The sequence below is a fragment of the Chenopodium album genome, chromosome 20 (assembly GCF_948465745.1).
Source record: "Chenopodium album chromosome 20, dcCheAlbu1.1, whole genome shotgun sequence".
Lineage (NCBI taxonomy): Eukaryota > Viridiplantae > Streptophyta > Magnoliopsida > Caryophyllales > Amaranthaceae > Chenopodium > Chenopodium album.
In genome coordinates, this window is record NC_137853.1 from 6,417,559 (window position 1) to 6,441,035 (window position 23,477).

Consider the following 23,477-nt stretch of genomic DNA (forward strand, 5'->3'; position numbering starts at 1 on the left):
GGGACAACAAGATAGTAAGATGATTGTAATTAAGTATCGTGACCAAAAATAAAGAATTAAAGCTAAGGAATTCGATCTGCAATTAACATGTATTCGTATGTATAATTAAGCTAAGTATATAATTTTCATTGTTTTTCTTTTACATTTTCTATGTGCACTTTGTGTAAGAAGTAATCAACAAATTAAAAGAAATGATAGATCAAGACTAATACTAATTAACGAATTAATGTGCACAAGCACCAAATTAATGGTGTTAATTAGCCAATAATTACATAGAACTACAATAAGATCAAAATCGAGAGAGGAATTGGAGTTGCTTAAGAAGAGGGCTCAAAGTCTCCATCAATTTCTCGCTAGGATGATTATGAATGCCTTCATATGTTGTAATAACGATACTTTTATCCCTTGAATGTCGTTGTATCTGTTTTTTTACGTTGCATGTATGGTATGTGCAACGATAATAGCTCCTTCACCATGCAAAGCACAAAGATTAAGAACAAAAGTTAGGAATGTCATCAAAGATTAAGAGCAAAAGTAGGACTTTAACAAAAGATTAAGAACAAAAGTTAGGACTTCAAAAAGCACATTAGCTAGCTAGATGAATTTATTCGAACATCGTTCTTGTTCTTGGACGAATGTAGGAAGGCAACCCAACAATAACCCATGAAAGATTTTTAATTACCTCATAGTAACATAGGCAAATAATGCTTCATATTATAACTTATTAGACTACGTTCATTCTCTTCAATTGTTGATATACTTGTCACAACTTATATATTTTATCGATCTAAAATTATACGAAGTATTTAATTGAATACTGTTCAACATTTAATTTAATTAGGAATTATCTCAAAATAATAATCTTGTCAGAATTTATATCTAATGGATAGACGACCACAGTGTATTACTTGTTGTGAAAGTTGATTATTAACAGCAAAAGAAATGCAAGAACTCTTTGGACAATATAATAGCCATAAACACTAATATCACATAATATTAATTTTTATTTCCATATAAAGCTTATATCATATAAAGCTTATATGGAATGGTAGCTTAATTAGCAATTTTACCATATGATCAATAAACTTATTGTACTTCATTAGACATATATATTCCATGTATAATGTTTTGATTTTAATTTCATTTTATATATATGAATAATCCATTAGAAATTTGATAGGATATGTATGAAGTAATATAATATATATAGCTATATAGCTAATGTAGTAGTGTATTAATGTAGCTAGATGATTTTTATCAATATATATACTGTATATATATTGACAAAGTTCAATATACTCCATAACATATTAACATTATATTGCTGAAGAAACTTTCCCATTGTATTTTGTAATTAATACTCCAAATTTATTCTCCATCAACTATTTTATAATCAATTATCTGCATCACTATCATTTATAATTTTGCCAAAAAAAAAAAAAAAAAACATGCATGCATGCAATTTCCAGACGATCTGATCTAGGTTAGACGGAAAAAAAAAAAGAAATAGGTTACCTTATAAACCTACCATTCATTATGTACTAAATTAATATACTTTGTATTAAATAAAACTTCTGACTCACTAATAATCTCTCTTAGTACTCTTCCTACTTTAATTGGCATTTTTTTCTCTTAATTAAGAAAAGGTTCCAAGTACGAAGAACAATTGCAAGCAGAGACGTATCAACAAATTTAATTCAAAGTTTAATTAGACAAGAACGTACAAAAAAAAAAAAATGCAAGTATATGATCAATAGTATATATTTTATAAAGACATACACATACCTAGGGTGGGTGCTATTTTTGACAGATTTCTGACCATATTTTCTCCATTTATAGCCATCATCAAGAACATCTTCTGCACTTTTTGTATGAAAACAAAACCTTGGAGGCACAACTTTTTTCTTCATAGAATTAGAAGAACATGCTATTGATCTTGATACTTTACTACTTGAACTATTATTACTATTGTTGTAATCATTATTATGGGTGATTTTCCCTTTATCTTCTCTACCTGTACTTTGACCGTTATCACTATTATCGTTGAAGTGGTTGTGGTTAGCTGGAGCTGATGAGGTTGATGATCCTACTGATACCGGGCTCGGCTCAAGACCCTTTTGTTGATGATCATTAGAAGCTGAAGAGAAAAGGTTAACCCAATCAATGTTATCTAACATCGGAGGAGTTTGAGGGGTTTGGAATTGTGAGCAATTAGGGGTTAATGGGGAGTATAGTAGGTTGTTTAAGGAACAAGAAACATTATTAATGTTATTATTATCATTAATAATGCTATTATTGGTAAATGAAGATGTAGGGTTTGATGAAAATGTGTGGTTTTGGATAAACTGATGATTATCATCGCCGTTATCACAAGTGAAAATTTGCATAAGATGACGATCATCACCATCGTTGTTAGTGTTGTAATTAGGTATTAGGGTTGATGGTTGTTGGACAAGATCTTGGGGTAATAATAGAGATGATGTTATCCCAGTTGATTCCATTTGGAAAGAAGAGTTGTAAAAATTTTATGAGTTGGATAGATTATGTATGTTGTGATTGGTAAAAACAGGAATGTTTTCTTTGCTTGTTGAAGATGGTATTTATATAAACAAGGGGAAAAGGTAGTTGAAGGGTATTGGGAGGAAGGTAGACAAAGGTAGGTAACTGCGCAGCCTCATTTTTGCATGATGTAAAAGTTTTTTGACCTGGCCTTATAGTACTTGTAAGGACTGTGTTGGGAGATATGCCATCGGTTAAGATTATTTAATACACCGTATATATAGTCATCATATACAAAATATAAAGTATACTAATTTAGGATATATGGAAATGAAAATAATAGATTATGTCGAGTTTTTAAAACATTTATACCTCGTGCCTCTCGAGTACGTGCAGTAGTGGTAGTGATAAATCAATGAAAGAAGCTGCTTCGTATCAGACGTTCATATATATATATATATATATATATATATATATATATATATATATATATATATATATAATGATTATTCTTATAATTATAAGAGCTGGGTAATGTATGTAACTATTATTTTAAATGATGGAATACATATCTTGGCACTTAATTAGACTAATTTGATGTTAATATTACATGTGTAATTAGTATTATCTACATAAAAGAAAGTCTGGAAACTAACAACACTTTGTAAAAGTCGACTAGTTTAATAAGTCCACAACGTTACATTGTTCAAATATACGTGATAAAATTGGCACGGACAAGATTGAATTATATATATCGACTAGTTGATCCTCCCTAACTCAATTTATATACTAGTCTAGCCGAATGGAGTAATAACATATGTAAAAAAATTAATGTAAAAAGGGAATCAAGATTCAAAAGTTTTATAAACACGTGGGAAAGGTAGAGAAAAGAGGGAGCTTGTAGCATACAATAAAAAAGAGAAGTAGAGCCAACCATACACTACTTAATTCTGTTCAACTGCCTTAGCAAAGTATAGAGGGATTGTATGTGTGACACACAAACGTATCCCAGAATTCATCTGTCGTCATCAACCAAACTAAACACAAGCTGCCGTATTTTATCAAGTATTTTAAACTTATAATCTTAGATGACTAGAAAATCCAAAGACACTACTGTTTTTTTTTTAATAATTATGCTAGAGATTAATTTTAAAATGGATAATAATGGTATATGGTTTTTGAATCAAATGACACGTATTTTTATTAATCATTAATTAAGATGACTTTTAAGCACTTGATTTGTTTTATATTGGGTCGTATATATACTTGAATACTTTCGAAGAAGGATCGGATAAAGTAGCTAGTTTGCCAGTATTATCGACCATGCATTATTGAATTTTGTTTTTGTGTAGTAATTTGGATGGAATATTCACCATGTAGCCACGTCTCACAAAGAAAATAACGAGACAAATATCACATTTTGAGCAATAAATCAGATTTTAGATATTCTATCTCACACTTTGAACATTCCATTATCTACTGATATAATCATATTGTGTTTAACTGTTTAATTCTTAGAGGTGATAAGTTGGTATCTAAAATCTGGAATCAAATCGCTCAATCATATTGAGGCTAATTTCTACTATATATATCTACATCCATGTATCAATCTAATATATATATACAAAGGGGAGTTTTTTCCCGAGTTTTTAGAGCGCCACGTAGGATTTTGTTATTTTAAAAAAATTATAGAGCGCCACATAAATGTGCGATGTAGGATTGGAATTAAATGATGTAGGATTGGAATTTAATGTGTGCCACATAGGTTAAAAGAATATTAAAATATTAAAATTACAAACTTAGGATAAAAACTAAACGATAAAAACTAAACGGTAATTGGAATTTAATGTGTGCCACATAGGTCAAAAAAATATTAAAATATTAAAATTACAAACATAAGATAAAAACTATTAAAACGGTGATGCCTCAAAAAGAAAAATAAAAAATGATCCTACATGCATATTATTAATGTGTATCACAATTAATTAAAAGATTATCACAAGTCATGTTCTAGAAGATATGATTTTTTCATATTACAAACAAAGTCCATTAAATTCTATTCCACTGTATTTTTTAAGTACAAATCAACTAATTGACATTAGGAATAATATAATAAAACAAACGTAACTCAATGTTGATCCTACGTTATTTCTAAGAAAAAAAAAACTCAAAAAATTAATCCTTTTTTAAAAAAAATAATCCTTATCACCTATGTGCATATAATTATTATTTCTGAGGGGAAAAAAAAACTTAATTGGGAAAAAGATAATAATGATTACAATTTTAATAATGATAAAATTTAAGTTAGGAAAAAGATATGAATTGTTTTAATTAGCTTATGTTTTGTTATTATTATAAATAGGCATTAATTTAATCCACACACCACCAAAGAATCACACAATACTTCATACAAAGCAATTTAGGACTTTATATTGCGGTTTAAGAAATGTACGTCTAATTCCTTAAACTCAAAATAATTTGTTAGCAACGTGTTTTGATTTCTATATGGCATATATTATTGAGCTTTGGTGATTAGTTTAGGGTGATGTGATTGTGAATTTTGCCACGCCAAGGTCTATTTTGTTGATGGATCCTGTATAAACTACAAAGTGGTGTTGATTGTTTAGTGGCGTCGGGTGTTCGGCCATTTGTGTAGTCTAGCTTAGTTTGTAGTGTACTCCTGTGTTTATGTTACTGTCATATTAGCAACGTGATATTTAGCAAAAGCATCACTACAATTTTTTTAGTCTTCTGTTTTTATCATCATTGTTATTGATTTTTTTTTTTTTTTTTTTTTTTTTTTTTTTTTTTTTTTTTTTTTTTGCATCTACCAGAGAGATTGTGCTTTGATTATGTGGTAATATTAATTTTAACTATTTTTTTCATTGCATTGTTTTCTTAGGTCTACTTCGTCGATTCGAGAACTTAATTCTTCAAAAAATGATTGGAAAATTAAAGTACGCATATCAAGGCTTTTTGATGTTTTGAACTTTTGGAAACTGAATAGTTTGATTAGTTTTCTCTTTTCAGATGAAAGGGTTTTTTTTATTTTTTTTATTTCAAAAAAAAGACAAAATTGAGAGGAGTATTTTGGGAAAGTGAAATTTATCACCCAAAACCCCTTTCACTTAATATATAGAATATTTTACCGATTTTAATCAATTTGCAACCCACTATTTTTGGTGATTTGCCGATAATTAAAGAAATATGCATCAACTAAATATGTTACGACTAGATTAAAGCATGTTATAGAATGATTATATTAAATATCTGTTTTATTAATTAAATATTGTTGGATATTATTAAAGCAATATACAAAGTAATAATTTTGAATGAATATTATTTATTAATAATAATAATAAAAACAAATTTAAATAAGTAGTTTTTTAAAAAAATTAAGTAATTTAAATAAACAATAAAAAATACAAACCAATGTATATCATAAACCATTAAAAAATTTCATGGGCTTTCAAAAATATGATATTAAAAAAAATATATAATTACAAAAAAAATCATAATATATGATTATTGTTATACCTAATATCCACAATCACGTAAATATAGAATGAATATATTAAAAACAAAAAGAAAACAAAATCAAAATCAAAAAATTATTCTTATAGATAACAACTAAAAAAAATGATAAAATTTAATATTAACAAGAAAAAACGAACCTTAAAAAATGATATGAATAACAATTAACAAAGAATTGATTATAAAGAAACAAAGATACAACTGAGGTTGGAGATGGAGATGGCAAATTAATCTTATCACCGTTATTGATCGGAGGTACAAGAAATATGTACCAGAATTACAAAGAAACAATATACTCTACACATAGGAGACCCAAGATACCTAAATCATAACTACAAAAAAAGAATAGAGTACTCTGTACAGAGGTGTACAAGAGATAATTCTATTTGAACATCACAAAAATTGTTTTTTTTTAAATTTTTTTGATAATATTTTAAATAATCTTAAAAATAAATCCGTGCGTCGCACGAGTTTCACACCTGGTAGGTATATATTGCGATGGAATTACATCTATCTCTTAGTGGTTAATTAGTTATAGTTAACTTAGCTAGCATTGCAATGTATTATTAGGCTTATTATCCATAAGTTGTGAGCTACCGGACAATTCTAAAAGATTTTTTTTTTGATATTGGTTTGATAATTTTGGGTTAACATGTCTTTGATCTTAGGCAACAATGAGCCACTCTAAGAGCAGGCCGGGCAATAATGAATTTTAGATACCATACCGAGACTCAGATCAAATTTAATTTGGAAGTCTCAAATTAGCGTGAGTCTAATCAAACACGTGGTGATATGAACTCGTCTCATCCAAACTTTTACTTGTTGACCTACTGTGTTACATAATAGATAGATAACCCTTTAAAACTTTATTTATTCCCAAAAGTATGTACTTTAGCACTACCTATGCATGGTTTGTAAAATTACTGCATGTAAGTAAATCCATTTATACTTCAAATAACAATAAAATAAATCAACCCAAATAAGTGGTGTCTATCCATAAGATTATGAGCACCTTATAATCATGTCAAAATCAACTAAAATCTTATCTTGGTTTGAGAATAACTTGTAAACATAAACCATATTGGATAGCCTATCTTGTCTCTAGTTGATCAAATCCAAATTGAGCTTCTTGATGAAGTAAATTGGAAAAATGCGTTTAATTTGACCCAAAAGAATGTTTTAACAAGTTTGGCGACCAAGGATGGTTAAATTAATTAGTTAAGCTTATCAAAGGGTTAATTAAGGAACACGTTTTCTTGTTTTATTGATTTAAGGGAATTTAAGCCTACTAAATTGGATCAAGTTGTTTAGAAAAATGGTAGCATGGGCTAATTAGACTTGGTACGTAAGGAGTTTATAGAAACAAGAAATCGGAACAAGACTATCTAAGACAGGTATAACTTTAAATAATAGAAAAGGATTTTTATTGGTGTACAAGTTAGATACTATGATTATTCCATGTCATGCTGCTCTCTTATGATACTTGAATCACAATTATCTATTTCGTTAAATTTTGTTGTAGATTTTCTCAACTTCATTTATGATACAAATATCTTTTAATTATATAGATGATTTAGTGACATTGATGGGTTTTGTGATAAACCTAGTTGTATACGCAAGATTTGTTTTCAATTTTTTTTCTTTAATGATATGCTAGCTATATATCGTGTTTGTTTAATTTTTTTTATTTTATTTTTATTATTCTTTTTTATTCGAATAAAGACAATTCGTGTCTCCGGATAGATAAACTTTATTAGGCCGAGCACAAGTCTATGACGGAGAGAAATTTGACCACATATAACTTTGCTAGGACACTACATTATAATACCAACTAGATGAAGTCCGTGCGATGCACGGGTCGTTTATATATATATATATATATATATATATATATATATATATATGTATATATATATATATGTATATATATATATGTATATATATATATGTATATATATATATATGTATATATATATATATATATGTATGTATATATATATATATATATATATATATATATATATATATATATATATATATATATATATATATATATATATATATATATATATATATATATATATATATATATATATATATATTAAATATTTTTTCTATTTATGTGATTACATTTGTTGCTCCGTATTTTAGTAGTTTTACGTAATATATCATTTTTTCGTATTTTTTTTTAAAATATTAGATAAAATTCCTAGTCTCATAAGATAATATTTTGTATTTTAATTAATGTAACCATTAAAACCTCATTGGTCAATTACGTTTATGTGGCATTTGAATTATTTAATGGATATAACTATAATTTATAATCCTACGTGACACGTTAACTAATTTTAGGTGGCATAATCCTATTGTAGCGTTTTAAAAATACTTATCATATGTGGCACGCACTCTAATAATTTTTTAAAACATTTCATTTTTTTTACAAATAAAAATAATATCCCAAACAAAATAAAAAATAAAATTAATAAATATAAAATATAGATGAATCCCGTGCGATGCACGGTTTGTTTGAATTTTCTAAAATATATTTTTTTGTATTTATGTGCTAAAATTTGTTGCATATTTAGATAAAATTCTTAATATCAAAAGATAATATTTTATATTTAATTAATTTAAACTTAAATATATCATTGATCAATTTTGCTTACGTGGCATTTGAATTATTTAATTGTAAAATAAATTAATAATCTCTTATTTAATTGGCTACAACTAAACTTTATAATCCTACATGGCGCGCTAAGAAAATTAAATCCTACGTGGCGCTCTAAAAACTCAGGAAAAAACTCCCCTTATATATATATATATATATATATATATATATATATATATATATATATATATATATATATATATATATATATATATATATATATATATATATATATATATATATATATATATATATATATATATATATATATATATATATATATATATATATATTCTCCCTTTTAGTAAACCTTGTTTTAAAGGTCTCAAAATAACCAACCTGACCCAAGAATAACCCGGTTTAGATTTTGACTTATTTAAGTATAATTAATGATTTAGCATGACTCAAACTCAAACAAGATTCGACCCGACTTAACTTAGGGCCTGGTTCTCTTTAGCTTATTTTCAGTTCAGTTCAGTTAAGCTCCAATAAGTTCAATTTAATTCAGTTCATTTCAGTTCAGTTTAGTTCAGTTCAGTTCAGCTCCAATAAATTCAGTTGAGTTCAGTTCAACTCAATTTAGTCAATCAGAACAGGCCCTTAAAGAACTTGGTTCAATTACCAAATTGACATCTATCTCTACTCTTTTAATACTTTATTGGAATTGCGAGACAACTTATGATCTCAACCCACACGTGTTCTTACAATTTTTTAAAGAGTATTGTTGTTTTTTTCAATAATCTATATGTATGGTAGAGCAGGTTTGTGTTTAATAAATTATATAGTCATATTTTAAACGATTACTCGTCGGATATTTTTACAACAGTCGTTTGAGATATGATTACCATTGTTTTAATGATAAACAATATTATTGAATCACTTTCACATTCTAATATAGACAAAATTAGTCTTCTAATTTCTAAATTTTTGAGATTCTATAAAATAAGAATAAAAAGTACATTAATAATGAAACTAGATAAATAAAAAAAATGTTGATAATACTCTTTTATACCAAAAATGAGTAATATAATAAATTACTTTCTATGTTTTTTGGTGAAAATTAATTACTTTCTATGTCAATTATGAACTACATACATAATCATTATGGTAGCCACATTTATAGGAGTAATAGGACTACTATAAAATTTTCAATATTTATTTTATATTTCTTCCGATTCTTTATAGTTGCAACACTTCCCTAAAATGAAAATGTCACAATAGTTGCAACACACTATAATTGGAAAGTATTTTATGTCACTATTATCCTTATTATAATCTCATAACCCATTAAAATATAATCTCTCTCCTCCATTGTAAATCACATGAGACCTACTTTTATTAAATACCGTGAAAAGAGTGTGTTGCAAGTATTAAAAAACGAAGGAAGTATATAACTAGCGCAAAAGTTGAACGTATTGTCATTAATTTGAAATGAAAGATCGATATATATGCTCATCATTGATCTGATTTACTTTCGCGGCATGGCATGCATCATACATTCATACGCTATAAATTAAACCTAGCTAGTCCTTCAAATCCTCACGAAACCAGCAGAATGTAGCGTGAGTGTTTTCCATACAACCACATGCATCGCTGACATCTCCTAGTCCCTTACCTTCAATTATTCATATATTTGAAGGAATGATCATTGAATTTTTCTACTGATAAACTAAATTGTGCATACATTGTACGTAATTAAGGAAAATATAATGTATGGGATTATATTGCATGGAAAAGGATAAGCAAAAGATATCAAATCATTAATCTATTTGTATGCAAATGCGTCAGCTTAGCAAATATTGTCGCTAAAGAATGTCACTTTTAAAAGAGCTATAATCAAATCTTACCACTTTCATTGATTAATTATTTTCCTTCACTATAAAAGAAAAGGCACAGGGAAAACCTTGAAATTAATAATGGCGTAAAAAGATAAGATAAGATAACATTTTCCCATTGATCATCAAGTTGAACGGTACATGTTAAATAGAGGGATAGATAGGTTAAATTTGTGGAGTACGTATAAAATCTCAATACTTTTTATTAAATAGCTATTTATGATAGCCCTCATAATTAAACTTCTGGACTATCATGCACTTATAACAGTTATAAGAGCATTATGCACTCATGAGTTCATAATTATAGGCTAGAGTGACCATGCAATTATTTTATTGTACAATGCTTGTGCCTAGAAGCAATGTCATGTATTGATGTGTACTTTTTAACCAATTGAAGTTCATAGTGATCATCGAAACTCACTTCTTAAAGGAAAAAAAAAAAAAAAAAGTATTTTTAGGGATTTGAAAAAATCTGTATTTTTTCAAATTTGTCGGATCAGATCGGATCAAACCATCATATCAGATCATCGTTGATCACCTCTAATTTAAATTGAATTTGGACATGCAATATATATGTAGTAAAAATGTTTACAATGTACAATTGTGCGTAATGATGGTCGTACTCAATTAATTGGAAATTAACTAAAAAGCATGGAGCACCATAGGCGGTACATGCATGGAAGTTATAACAGTTAATTTAAGCCAAAAAGGTCAAAAATCTAACTCAATATTCAACTTAGCAATGCTTTATTAATTTATTCAACTATTTTGTTAGGTACATACCTTACTTGCCTAATTAATAACATGTATGATATAGCGACTGATCGAGAGCAAAAATCTTAGTGTGACTTAAATAGTTTCCATTTCCCAAATCCTTACGTTACGTTCACATATTATGACTTCATCATTTCATAATTATTTAACGACTTTGGGGTAAAACCGAAAAAGTCAAGCTTACATACACCTTTGAAAAATAAAATTAAAGACAAATTAATTAGAGATGGACTTACATGGTACGTGGAATAATCGTGCATGGTATGGTCCTAGTCCTATAAATACATGTTGCCAACGGAATATGGGTGAAAGTACTTGTAAAAACTCACACAATAATTATATAATAATATAATATACTCATCATTTACAAGAGTCGATCATATGGCTAAGTTCATGATGATGAAGATAATGATAATTGCAGTTTTCGTTTGTGCCTTCTTTAGTTGTGTAGAGCTAGTTAAGGCGCAAAATGATAAGGTGTGCAATCAAGCTAATTCGAATTACAAAGATGCCTTAGGTAAAGCAATCTTATTCTTTGAAGGACAACGGTCGGGTAAGTTGCCGGCGAGCCAAAGAGTCAAGTGGAGAGGTGATTCTGCCCTAAATGATGGCAAACCTGATAATGTAAGTTGTACATACGTACATACTTGTGTAACGTACGTAGTACATCCTATCCACCTCATTTTGATTTATTGTTTAAGGTTGTGCTTGTGCATAGATTTGTAGGATATTACTAGTTATTTTATTGATGATATATAAATTTGATTGTGTCCTACACTTTTATGTATTTGAGTGTAGCTCATTAGAAATGTACAATAATGTATATCGTACTCGTAGATCTTTTTAATCCTAGAAGCTAATATAATACTAATTCTTGTTTTTTTTGAAATATTTGGCAGGTGAACTTGGTTGGAGGATACTATGATGCAGGAGACAATGTGAAGTTTGGGTGGCCAATGTCATTTACAACAACCTTATTAAGTTGGGCAGCAATTGAGCATAACTCTGAAATTTCTTCAGCCAAACAACTTGATTACCTTCGCCAAGCCATTCGTTGGGGTTCCAATTTCATCTTGAAATCGCACACTTCTTCTACCACCCTCTACACACAGGCATGTTTGATAATTTATTTACTTATTTATTGAAAATTTTACGGTAGTCATTTGAAATATGACTACCAATATAATGTTTTCATCATTATATAGTTTATAATTAACATATTTTTTCAAAGTAATTAATTTTATTACTTTATTTTAGGTATAAAATAGTATTATCAACAATTTTTTGATTTATCAATTTTTTTAGTTTTATTTATGTAATTTTTATTTTTTTTTATAGTTTCTTGAAAAATATTTATTTTATGTTGGATTAAACATTTCAAAAAATATATTTGCATTGTAGATATAATAAGACTAATTGTGACTATTTTATAAGGTGAATAAATAAATCAATCATATTTTATATCATTAAAATAATATGGTAGTCATTTTTTCAAACGACTACTGTAAAAAGTCAGTCTATATAAAAATAGATTTAATTAATTAGTAACATGCATGTATGATCCTACCATACCATTAATTTGATTTTTTTTAGCTAAATCATCTTCACTTTCACTAGCTTTTGATAAGTGGGCTGTATACCATGCGACTTATGCTTAAGGAATGTGACTATACGACTATACGAGTACTTGTTAGTTTGTAACAGACCATGCCTTCACAACTAACCCTACATACTGTTGAAAAAGTTCATAATCGTTACGTTGCAAGCTTACAGTAATTTAAGTTGTTGTAGTAGCTATTAGATGTTAGTTATAGTAGAAAAATTTTCTTGTCTAACGATAAGTGTTTGTTGAATTATTCATTTGATACCTCAAAATACAAAAAAACGAATTTGAATTTTTATCTCTATCTACGTACTTGTACCTTAAAGTTAGTGTTGTAATTATATTGAATCCTCCCAAAACGAAAATTTTGGCATAGCGTGAAACAGAGGAAGTGTATCATGGACTATAATTCCAAATTACAATAAGCTTTAATTTATTAAATATAATAATACTACAATTTTGTTTTGTTTATATCTTTTCAATATTTTTGAAGTGATCTGATGAATTTAAGCAGGTAGGAGATGGAGACGCAGATCATGCATGCTGGGAACGGCCAGAAGACATGGACACACCAAGAACACTCTACAAGATCACGTCTTCATCCCCCGGAACAGAAGCCGCCGCTGATGCCTCTGCTGCCTTAGCAGCTGCATCAATTGTGTTCAAAGCCGTTGATTCCACCTATTCTTCTAAGCTCTTAAACCATGCACAATCTGTAAGAAACCCCTCAAATTACAAAAATTGTTAGATTTGTATACTTCTAATACGACGAAGTACTCTGTAGTCTGTACTCATAGTAATTAAGTTGTACACACGTACGTACGTATATTTGTTGGTTTGCAGCTCTTTGACTTTGCAGACAAGTACAGAGGATCTTATTCAGCTTCTTGCCCTTTTTATTGCTCTTATTCTGGTTATCAGGTAAATTATACGAAATATTACCTTATTATAAATACATTTGTAACCAATCAAGTATGTCAATATACATGCTACATGGAATATATTACTATGCTAATTTTGACGTAACATCTATAATATCTTATATAATTTGTGTAGGATGAACTTCTATGGGCTGCAGCATGGCTTTATAAGGCAACTAGTAACAACAAATACTTGAACTACGTTTCGAGCAATAAAGGATGGAGTCAGGATGTTTCGGAATTCAGTTGGGATAACAAGTATGCCGGGGTTCAAATTTTGCTAGCCAAGGTACCAGCAACTTTTATTTCACTCAATGCTCATGAAAAGGGCCTAATCCTCCCAGGTTAATTAAAAAATATGGACCATAAATTCTTATAAACTATAAACGTATGACTTTTCAATAAAATTATAACAATGACAATGTGTTCATATAACAATATTTTTAGTCCTACACTAACCTTAAAGGGTTGAGTGTTATAAAGACTACTTAATTAAAGTCTTTTGAGTATATCTTCATGTATTGAATAATAAGAGATTTTAGGATAGTTGAGTTGATAAAAACTTCGATATCACGTTCCTCCCTGGAGGCTGGAGGCAGAGGTTTTAGTTACATGGGGTATGTACACGGTGAGGGTTTGTTAGTTAGGTGGCCGGCCTAGCACGAGGCACATGTACGTGTATGAACCAGATCGAATTGAAAATAAAGCAAGGCTTGATATTGTTTCAGGAATTTTTGGCAGGCAAGAAGATGCTGAGTGATTATAAAAGTAAAGCAGACTCATTTGTATGTTCGATTGTGCCTGAAAGTGGTTCTGCTCAGTTTCAAACAACTCCTGGTATGTACCAATACTAGTTGTACTTAAAACATCTATTTTCTATTTATGATGCAAGGATTTTTGTTTGATTTGATTTGTTTCTTCTTTGATTTCTGGATATCAGGGGGACTTCTATTTATTAGGGATGCCGCAAATTTGCAATACGTGACAAGTGCATCAATGATCATCTCAATCTATACTAAAGCTCTTAAAAAGGCGAATATTTCTGGTGTCAAATGTGGCTCAACTAATCTAACTCCTTCAAAACTTACTGCCTTCACTAAATCACAGGTTCGCTTCCTATTCCCTTTAATATGTGAAGTTAAGTTTTGCACAACTTTTTAGAAGGTATTGTGTTTAGTTATTGCATTGGTATTTAAAACTGACAAGTAATAGCATATCAGTATGTTGATTTATAATCTATAATAATGCGCACTTTGACATTTCAAAATAACAATTATTAAAGGTAACGTGGGCCTATGTCCTTTTTTATTATAGGTAGATTACATTTTAGGAAATAACCCTAATAAAATGTCCTACATGGTGGGTTTTGGAAGCAAGTTCCCTCAACAAGTGCACCACAGAGGTGCCTCAATCCCATCCGTTATGGCCCAGCCAGATAAGGTGGGTTGCAACCAGGGCTACTCGAGTTGGTACAACAGTAACAAACCGAACCCTAATGTTCACGTTGGAGCTGTCGTTGGAGGACCCGATGCAAACGATCAGTTCAAGGATCTAAGATCAGACCACACCCATTCAGAGCCCACTACTTACCTAAATGCTGCTTTTATTGGTTCCATAGCGCCTTTGCTCTCCGGTGATCATTCAGCAGAATGTTTGAACTTGAGGAAGACTAATGATACCTTAGGTGTGGCCGAGACAATGTAATTCAATGCTAGATCATTTTAAAATAAAGTAAATGAATTGGGCATCAAGCATGTATATAGTATAGCATGCATGGAAGCCTGCAAAAAAATGGAAGGATATAAGGTAAGATAAGATTATTCTATTAGCATATATATATATTGTATACATGCATGTAAAATGTTACAATATAGTAGGCATGGATGATTGTAAAAATATTAATTATATATTTGCTTGTATACATATTACATATATAGTACGAATTACCTACATATGATGTTTCATGTTTGCAATTCATGTTTACATAATTGCAAACTATTCTAGGCCTTTTGTTCAAACCTGCTTCTTGTTTGCATTGTGTTAATTACTTAGTAATCCCTTATATTATTGTATTCTCATATTTGATGCTTTTTGTAAGATAAGAAAAACGGTCAAAGGAGAAGAATAAAATAAAAGAGAAGAAAAGATTATCTAATTAGTTTAAGGGAATGTAATATACAAATTTAGAGTAATTAATATGATTATTAAATTAGCTTAACTTTTAGCTAGGCCACTAGATATACAATGACGTTTGGTATGTATGTAGCATGCATTAGATTCCCCTCATAAATTAAATGATGTTTTTTTTTCCTTCATAAATTGTGGGTTTAACAGCTTGTTAATTAAGATATTTAGATTCCCCTTTTCTTTTAGGTATTGTACTCTTATTTAATTCAAATTAATTTAATTAATGAAAGTAATTATCCTGACTATGAATAAATTATGATAAGATTTTGATATCTAAATGTTAGGGGACCCTGGCTATAGATCCCATATCAGAATACCAATTCAACCAAAAGTTTAAATTAATGGTTGAAACTCATAATTTAGACTTTGTCACGCACTAAAGAAATCGTTTCTTCATCCTTACAGATAATTACATCTAACTAGTACAATCTACACATAGATTTTACAAAATGATCAAAGGGCGTGACTTGAGATAAAACACAGCTTAGATCAATCAACATTGAATTGAATGATATATTGATATCCCAAGAAAGATTAATCACAAAGCTCCACTTTTCATCAATTCTTCCAAATAGTCTAACCCTGCAAAAAAATCATCTTCATGCACCCTATTTCCCATACAAACACCTTCTCCTCTTACATAATCTGTAGAGCTTCCATCATCCTCATTACCTTGCACAACTAAACCTCGATCATTTTTAGTTGATGATTCTAAGGTTATAGTTCTCACCAAGGTGTTTTGGGATTCATTTGTAGTTACAACTTTGGTTGGAGAAGAACGAATAAACCTTCGAGCACAACGGCCAGCTTGAGAATGGCGACGAGTTGGATAAGGATGTGAATGTTCTTCCATGTAGGTTATCAGGAATAGCCCTGGGTCACTAATGCTTTGCTCCACTTGCTTTCTTGCTAAGCACCCTCCTGCATAACTGCATCTATAGTAGCTCCTGTTTTTCCAATGCAATCACAAAATTAAGGATCAATTGGAGTTTTAAAGAATAGTTGTACTTCTAGTTACTTAGCTTGTTCATAACCCTTAAATTAAGACTATGCTTAGCAAATTCATTCAAAAACAATGAAAAAGTGAATGATTAGTCTATTTAAAAAGTTGAACATACAAATTACGAGTACATAGTATATGAGATTATCTTATTAAGACACTCCTAGAAGTTTTGATTTAATGTTTAGTTCAATTTTGTAAGCTAAGCATAATTTAAAATTAATACGAGTAATAATAAAGGTCCATCAATTCATTCTTAAAGGGTAGCTCATTGGGAATACATCCAAACATACTACGGTAAAACCAAACCAAAAAGTTATTTAAGGTAGATCACATGTAAAAGTAAAATGTTGACCAACGCAATCTTAATTCAAAAGGCTAGCTAGCATATTTGATTTGCATATTGTGTATGTGTGAAAGGGTTTGATAGGAATAAGTAACAAACCTTGGATATGGGGAACCCTTGATTACTTTTTCTCCATATTTTCTCCAATTCCATTTATCAGACTCAACACGATCATCTCCTGCTTGTTGAACAACCTTTATGATTTTATGTTTGTTTTTCCTATTAAGGACATCAAGATACCATTTTATATATGAAAAAAAGAAAAAGGCGAGTAACTTAAAATCAATCGAATGAAAGGAAATTTTAACAAACCTTCTTTTCGATATGGTAGCTCGAGCATCAGCATATGAGACATCGGTTGACTTCTCCTTTGGTTCGTTTGTAGGACTACTAGTGTACACATCAAAGTTCATCAACATGGAACTATCAACAATGTTATTGGGAGACGACTTAGATGAAACACTATGATTAAGTGGCTCGAGCTCTTCATTGAAGATGAGCATCGCGTTCTCTTGGCCACCTTGATTGTCATCGAGGCCTAATAATAACGATTCAAACCAAGCATCATAACAAGGTGACATGTTCATGGTGTTACTACTAGTAGTGCTGACCGAACCATCACCTTTGACAATAGCTTGTAAACTCCATTCATTAGCTCTATCAAAACTTAACTCATTCATCATATTTGGAAATTTTTTACAACAAATTTTTCATTAATTACTAAAAGTGGACTTTTGTGATGAGAATAATATTGGATTAGATTGGACCAACTTTCTCATCATCTATTTATCTAGAAATATAGTTGAGGAAATAATTTGTGGCTTTTAAAGAAATGGGAATTTGGATTTTGGAGGTGATAACCGAATTATTTGAATATTGATAATAATAATTGGTTGACTTGTCAAAATAGTCAAAGAGTTTGATTTTTGTTTGTTTTCTTTAATAATAACAACGTAATATTTGAAATTTTGAATGTATGACTTTGTGTCGTCCCATGGGCTATGTCATTATGTGGCGACCGTACAAGTCCGCAATTTGTGCTAATTATTCGCTAGCTTAATTTAAGCTAATTATTTGATAGATTAATTAAAGCTTAATTACCCTAGTGGCTTGTGAGATATGAGGAGCATGCAAGTCAAATATTCGATATACATCTGATAAATTAGTTGGATTTTGATTAAATTACTACTCGTAAGGTCTAAAGTCACTCTAGTAAAAATATGGGTAGTAAGGACCTGTTCTGATTTATCGAAATGAGGTGAACAGATGAAGTTATTGAACTGAACTAAACTGAATTGAGCTGAACAGAATTGTTTATGAGAGAAAAAAATTAGGAACTGAACTAAAGTGAACTAAATTGATTTGAAATTAAGCTGAAGAGAATATGTCCTTATATGCTCTGCAAATTAAATTTGATAAAATTTTGAAAGGTGGTACGAAGTATATGTTTTTTTAAAAATATATATTTAACTTGTAGAAATTGACATAATAATAAACTAATAACTAGTGAATAGCCTGGGCGTTGCCCTAGATAACTCATTTTATAGTTGTGTAACTGCTAATTTTTAAGAGCATTCAATAGTTTGTATGTAGTATGTGTCTTCAACACTTTGTAGTATCTCTCACACACACACACACAAAAAAAAAAAAAAAAAAAAAACACACACACACACACACTTTTGTAGTATAATATTATTAGTTGTGCAAATTTATAGCATAATTGACAATTAGCTTAGATGGTTAAACAAATGATTTGTTGAACAAGTGACAGTGTGACACTAAATGGTAATTAAACGCCAAATATCAATTTATTTATAAGTTTTTTTTTAAAAAAAAAAAAACCAATTTATTTATAAGTTTGTAGTTAAGGAGTTTGTAAATTTGAGAATTGTATTGCTCTCAAACTCTCACTACTTATAATAACTTTAAATGTAGCATTGAGTTTTAGTATTATGATCAACAAGCTAATTAGATTGGGATGAAAAAAGTGTTTGATTTATAATTTATGGAGTACAAGTATGTATAAATATTTTATAATATTAATTTCAGTAATATATACTGGTGTTATAATTTAAGATAATATATTATTTAAACTTAAAAATTATAGGTGTCAATTCAATTATAGGGTGGATATTAAAATCACCATTTACATTACTTGATTAAAAAAAGTTATAAATTGACACATAAGACAAAATGTTGCCCACCCAATGTAACTAAGGGCCTGTTCACATTTACTGAACTGAGCTGAACTGAACTGAACTGATTGGAGCTGAACTGAACTGAATTGAGCTGAAATGAATAATTTATGAGAGAGGGAAATTAAGAGCTGAACTGAACTGAACTGGACTGAACTGATTAGAGCTGAACTGAACTGAACTGAACCGATTGGAGCTGAACTGAATTGAACTGAACTGAAATTAAGTAAATATGAACAGGCCCTAACATCTTAATGAAGTCTCATTTTGATAATTAAAGATACCTTATACAATATACGAAATACATGACTACAAGTAAAATGTCATTATCTTATTGAATATTCCATTTAGCATGTCAGGCTACCAAATACAATGAAATTTGACTCCAGAATCTCTTACTACCAAAGTAGCATGATATGTATACCGTATTTCCTCAAAATTTTATTCATGATCATTATTATTATTATTATTATTATTATTTTTTAAGATGAAGTATCATACTAAATCGACACCTTTCACAACGTTAAGGCAGCTTAATTCCACAAATCAACGCTTGAAATTAGAAGAAGGGCAAGAGGTAAGAGAATTCCTCTACTCCCAAACAAATACATTGGTCTTTGTTATTTTCATTATATTCTACTTAAGGTCTGTTCACATTTATTTAATTTCGGTTCAGTTCAGTTCAATTCAATTCAGCTCTAATCAGTTCAGTTCAGTTTAGTTCAGCTCCAATCAGTTCAGTTCAGTTCAGCTCTCAATTTCCCTCTCTCATAAAATATTAATTTCAACTCAATTCAGTTCAATTCAGTTCAGTTCAGTTCCAATCAGTTCAGTAAATGTGAATAGACCCTTAATTGAGAGTAGACTAGCAAAAGAAGTTTTTTTCCAAAAAATATCTCTTAATTATTCTAGCTTGTCAAACAAGTTGGAATTTTTTAAAAATGGTTAACCCAATAATACTACTTGTATATAGTTTCTCCCTGATGTAAAGTCAATATGGTCAGCCAATGTTGGCGCTTCTCGATAGTGCAACTTGTACGTAGAGTGCTACATGCATAGTCAGTAACCGTGTGTTGAAAACTTTTGATTTACAATCCAAAATTGGCCAATAATTTGTAAGAGAATAGACAAAAAGGCAATCACCAAATAGTACCACAAAAAAAAAAAAAAAAAAAAAAAGGGTCAAAAAGAATCAAGGACCAAACGTCCAAGCCCCATTGTGTCGGCTAATATGACTAACATATACTGGCATCTAGAATCCTACTTGAGGGATGACTTGATGAGTGATAAGTGAGCTTAATCTCACATAACCTATCATAAGCATGGCTATTTGGATAACTTGATTGAAGCGTCTAATACTTGATACTAGATTAAACCCCAAGTAATGCATGGGTTTCAAATAATTATAAATTTATAATGACAATAAATTTTATCAAAAAAAAAAAAAAAAAAAAGTATAACTCGATCGGTATTAGTATGAAATATATATGTTCAAAAAAAAAATGAAATATATTTTTTCAAAAAAAATTATGATATATATGTGAAAGAAAATAATTAAATATGTAATACTTATAAATTAATAATGGGCAATGTGATATTTAAAGAAGTACTACGTATATTGTAGGTTTTGTACTAATTAAAAGTCAAAGTTTAGATAAAAACATAAAAATAAGGTTTTTTAGTAAGTTATTTTAATTTGGAGGGAAAACTCTTTATATTATATTACCAAATGTTCCTCTAGATTCGCCTTTTGTATAATGTAATTGATTGCATTCAGTTTTATAAACATGTAATTCAGATTTAAGCAGATTTAGATTAACATTAAAGTGACACTTGCTCCACTATTATAAAAAAAATGTCAAAGGAAACATTTAAACCGTGTCTTATAATATTAACCCTAAATAATCTTTAAAATAACTTGAATCATAATTATAGTATTCATGATAATTCAATTTTAATTACGAAAAAAGTATTGCCAGGTTAAAAAAAAATCAAATCAATGGGGCTTGCCCCTCGTGTTCACGTAAAACAAATTAAAATAAAATAAAAAAATTAAAATTAAAGAGTCTAATGACCCCCTAAATAACTGGTTTGGTTGTGTTTTGGTTGGATTTGGGTTTGTTTGTGGCAGCGGAGTTGGTGGCAGCGGGTACGGGAGGTGGTGGGTTGTTGGGCGTGGTGTGGGTTGCTGGGCTAGGTGTGGGTTTTGGGATCGGAGTTGGTGTGGGTTGGAGTAGAAAGGGCTTAACGGAGACTTGAGAAAGTAAGATGCAATTTCAATATCTGGGTACAAAATGTTGATGGAATTTGAAGTGAAAGAACGGATCACCAGCAAAGACTGCTGCCACTCTTAGACTTTGGGATCATAATTCAAAGTGTGACCCCACCACCCTAGATTTAAATATTGTTGTAGGGAGTGAGTGGAGCGAATTAAAAGATGTGGGGAAATGGTTGCTAGTGATGTGGGGCAGTGAGTACGAGAGGTGGTGGTGGTGTAGTGGAGTTTAAGGCTTTGAGGTGGTGTAGGATTAGGGGGTACTCTAAAGTAGGATTAGGATTAGGGTCTGTTCTTATTGACTGAACTCAGCTGAATTGAACTGAACTGAACCGAACCGAACTGAAATGAACTGAAATGAATATTTTATAAGAGAAGGAAATTAGGAGCTGAGCTGAACTGAACTGAACTGAATTGAGCTGAACTGAATTTCAACGTAAGAGAACAGGCCCTTAGTAGTGATATTACTATAATTATGAATCTAATATATTTTTTAAATAATATCTTTAACATAAATTACCTATATTCCTAAAAGATATACTACTATAATTATAAATTCAATATATATTCTCTAAATAATATTTTAACCTAATTATATCTCCGAAAATATACTTTGTATATATCAACTATATATTTATCGATATCTTACATCGAACAATATTACTTTCTAATGTAAACAACTCAAATATTAACAAACAATTACAATATATACCGTCAAACTTAACAAGATTTTGCTTGGAGAATTCAATTCAAACATGGCAAATTGGGCTAATATGTCAAAAGATTTGGTGACTAAGATTGCAGAGCATGTAAAACTCTATGAAGACTTTGAAACTTTGCGTTGGGTTTGTTCTGGGGAACAGAGCAATCTTTGTAAAAGATGGTCAAGTTAAGAAGGTGCAAAGTTTGGGGAACAGAGCAATCTTTGTAGGTATGAACTCTTCGTTTTCTGTGGATGTATCTGGTGTGTCTGGGTTTAAGCCTAATTGCATATACAACACTGATGATCGTGTAGCAAAGAAGTGGTCTGGATGTAAATTTTATTGCTCAGACACTTGTATTTACAATTTAACGGATGGGAGGTTGTACAAGTTAGACTATGGCTCATCAATTCGTCGCAAATATTGCAATGGCAAACGCACACCGGTTACTTGGGTTGAGTCTCCTGTCATATGATGTAATGTGAACTAGTTTTAAACTTTTAATCCTATTCAATGTACGTTTATATTCTAATAAGATTTTACTTTGGTATTTATTTATTCTTAAGATATTATGTTGCAACTATGTTACTCTCTAGTGATCTGTGTAAATGAATATTACTATATTCAAGAGAATTTTTTTTTTTAATTAAAACATGTCTACATATATGACTATATACAACCATAAGGGCTTCATATAACATTACCCTTTTAAATATCAAAAATAGCAAAAATAAACCACGTTTGACAGATTTTAGTCAGAGAAAAAAAATTAAAAACTATTTTTTTTTTTTTTAATGCTATTGCTATATCGATTAGCAAGATGAAATTATTCTAACTAAAGTCCAGATATATAAGACATGGATCCATAATTGTTTGGGTAATTTAATCTCGAATGACTCAGTATATCTGATAGTGCAGTTGTGCTTACTTAGAACACAAA

General features: G+C 29.7%; 2 protein-coding genes across 2 annotated transcripts; one reads left to right on the forward strand and one right to left on the reverse strand.

Moving 5' to 3' along the window:
• Positions 1-11,666: 11,666 nt before the first annotated feature.
• LOC145597868 (endoglucanase 20-like) lies at positions 11,667-15,752 on the forward strand. The gene is made up of 8 exons (XM_081654126.1): positions 11,667-11,934; positions 12,210-12,422; positions 13,428-13,628; positions 13,757-13,834; positions 13,970-14,122; positions 14,562-14,670; positions 14,774-14,940; positions 15,148-15,752. The coding sequence occupies exons 1-8, from the start codon at positions 11,692-11,694 to the stop codon at positions 15,535-15,537; spliced, it is 1,554 nt and encodes a 517-aa protein (XP_081510252.1). The 5' UTR covers positions 11,667-11,691; the 3' UTR covers positions 15,538-15,752.
• Positions 15,753-16,420: 668 nt separating this feature from the next.
• On the reverse strand, positions 16,421-18,049 carry LOC145599489 (WRKY transcription factor 22-like). Its single transcript, XM_081655861.1, has 3 exons — positions 17,679-18,049; positions 17,466-17,585; positions 16,421-16,967 (listed from the first exon to the last, which is right to left on the reverse strand). The coding sequence occupies exons 1-3, from the start codon at positions 18,047-18,049 to the stop codon at positions 16,559-16,561; spliced, it is 900 nt and encodes a 299-aa protein (XP_081511987.1). The 3' UTR covers positions 16,421-16,558.
• Between the last annotated feature and the right edge of the window lie 5,428 nt (positions 18,050-23,477).

Excerpts from the sequence above, each read along its gene's own strand:
- LOC145597868 (XM_081654126.1), top strand. The coding sequence starts at position 11,692 with ATGGCTAAGTTCATGATGATGAAGATAATGATAATTGCAGTTTTCGTT. Across the intron at positions 12,423-13,427 it reads CTACCACCCTCTACACACAG|GTAGGAGATGGAGACGCAGA; the intron begins GCATGTTTGATA and ends GAATTTAAGCAG. Across the intron at positions 14,123-14,561 it reads TTCAAATTTTGCTAGCCAAG|GAATTTTTGGCAGGCAAGAA; the intron begins GTACCAGCAACT and ends ATATTGTTTCAG.
- LOC145599489 (XM_081655861.1), bottom strand. The coding sequence starts at position 18,049 with ATGATGAATGAGTTAAGTTTTGATAGAGCTAATGAATGGAGTTTACAA. Across the intron at positions 17,586-17,678 it reads GCTACCATATCGAAAAGAAG|GAAAAACAAACATAAAATCA; the intron begins GTTTGTTAAAAT and ends TGTCCTTAATAG. Across the intron at positions 16,968-17,465 it reads AAGGGTTCCCCATATCCAAG|GAGCTACTATAGATGCAGTT; the intron begins GTTTGTTACTTA and ends TTGGAAAAACAG.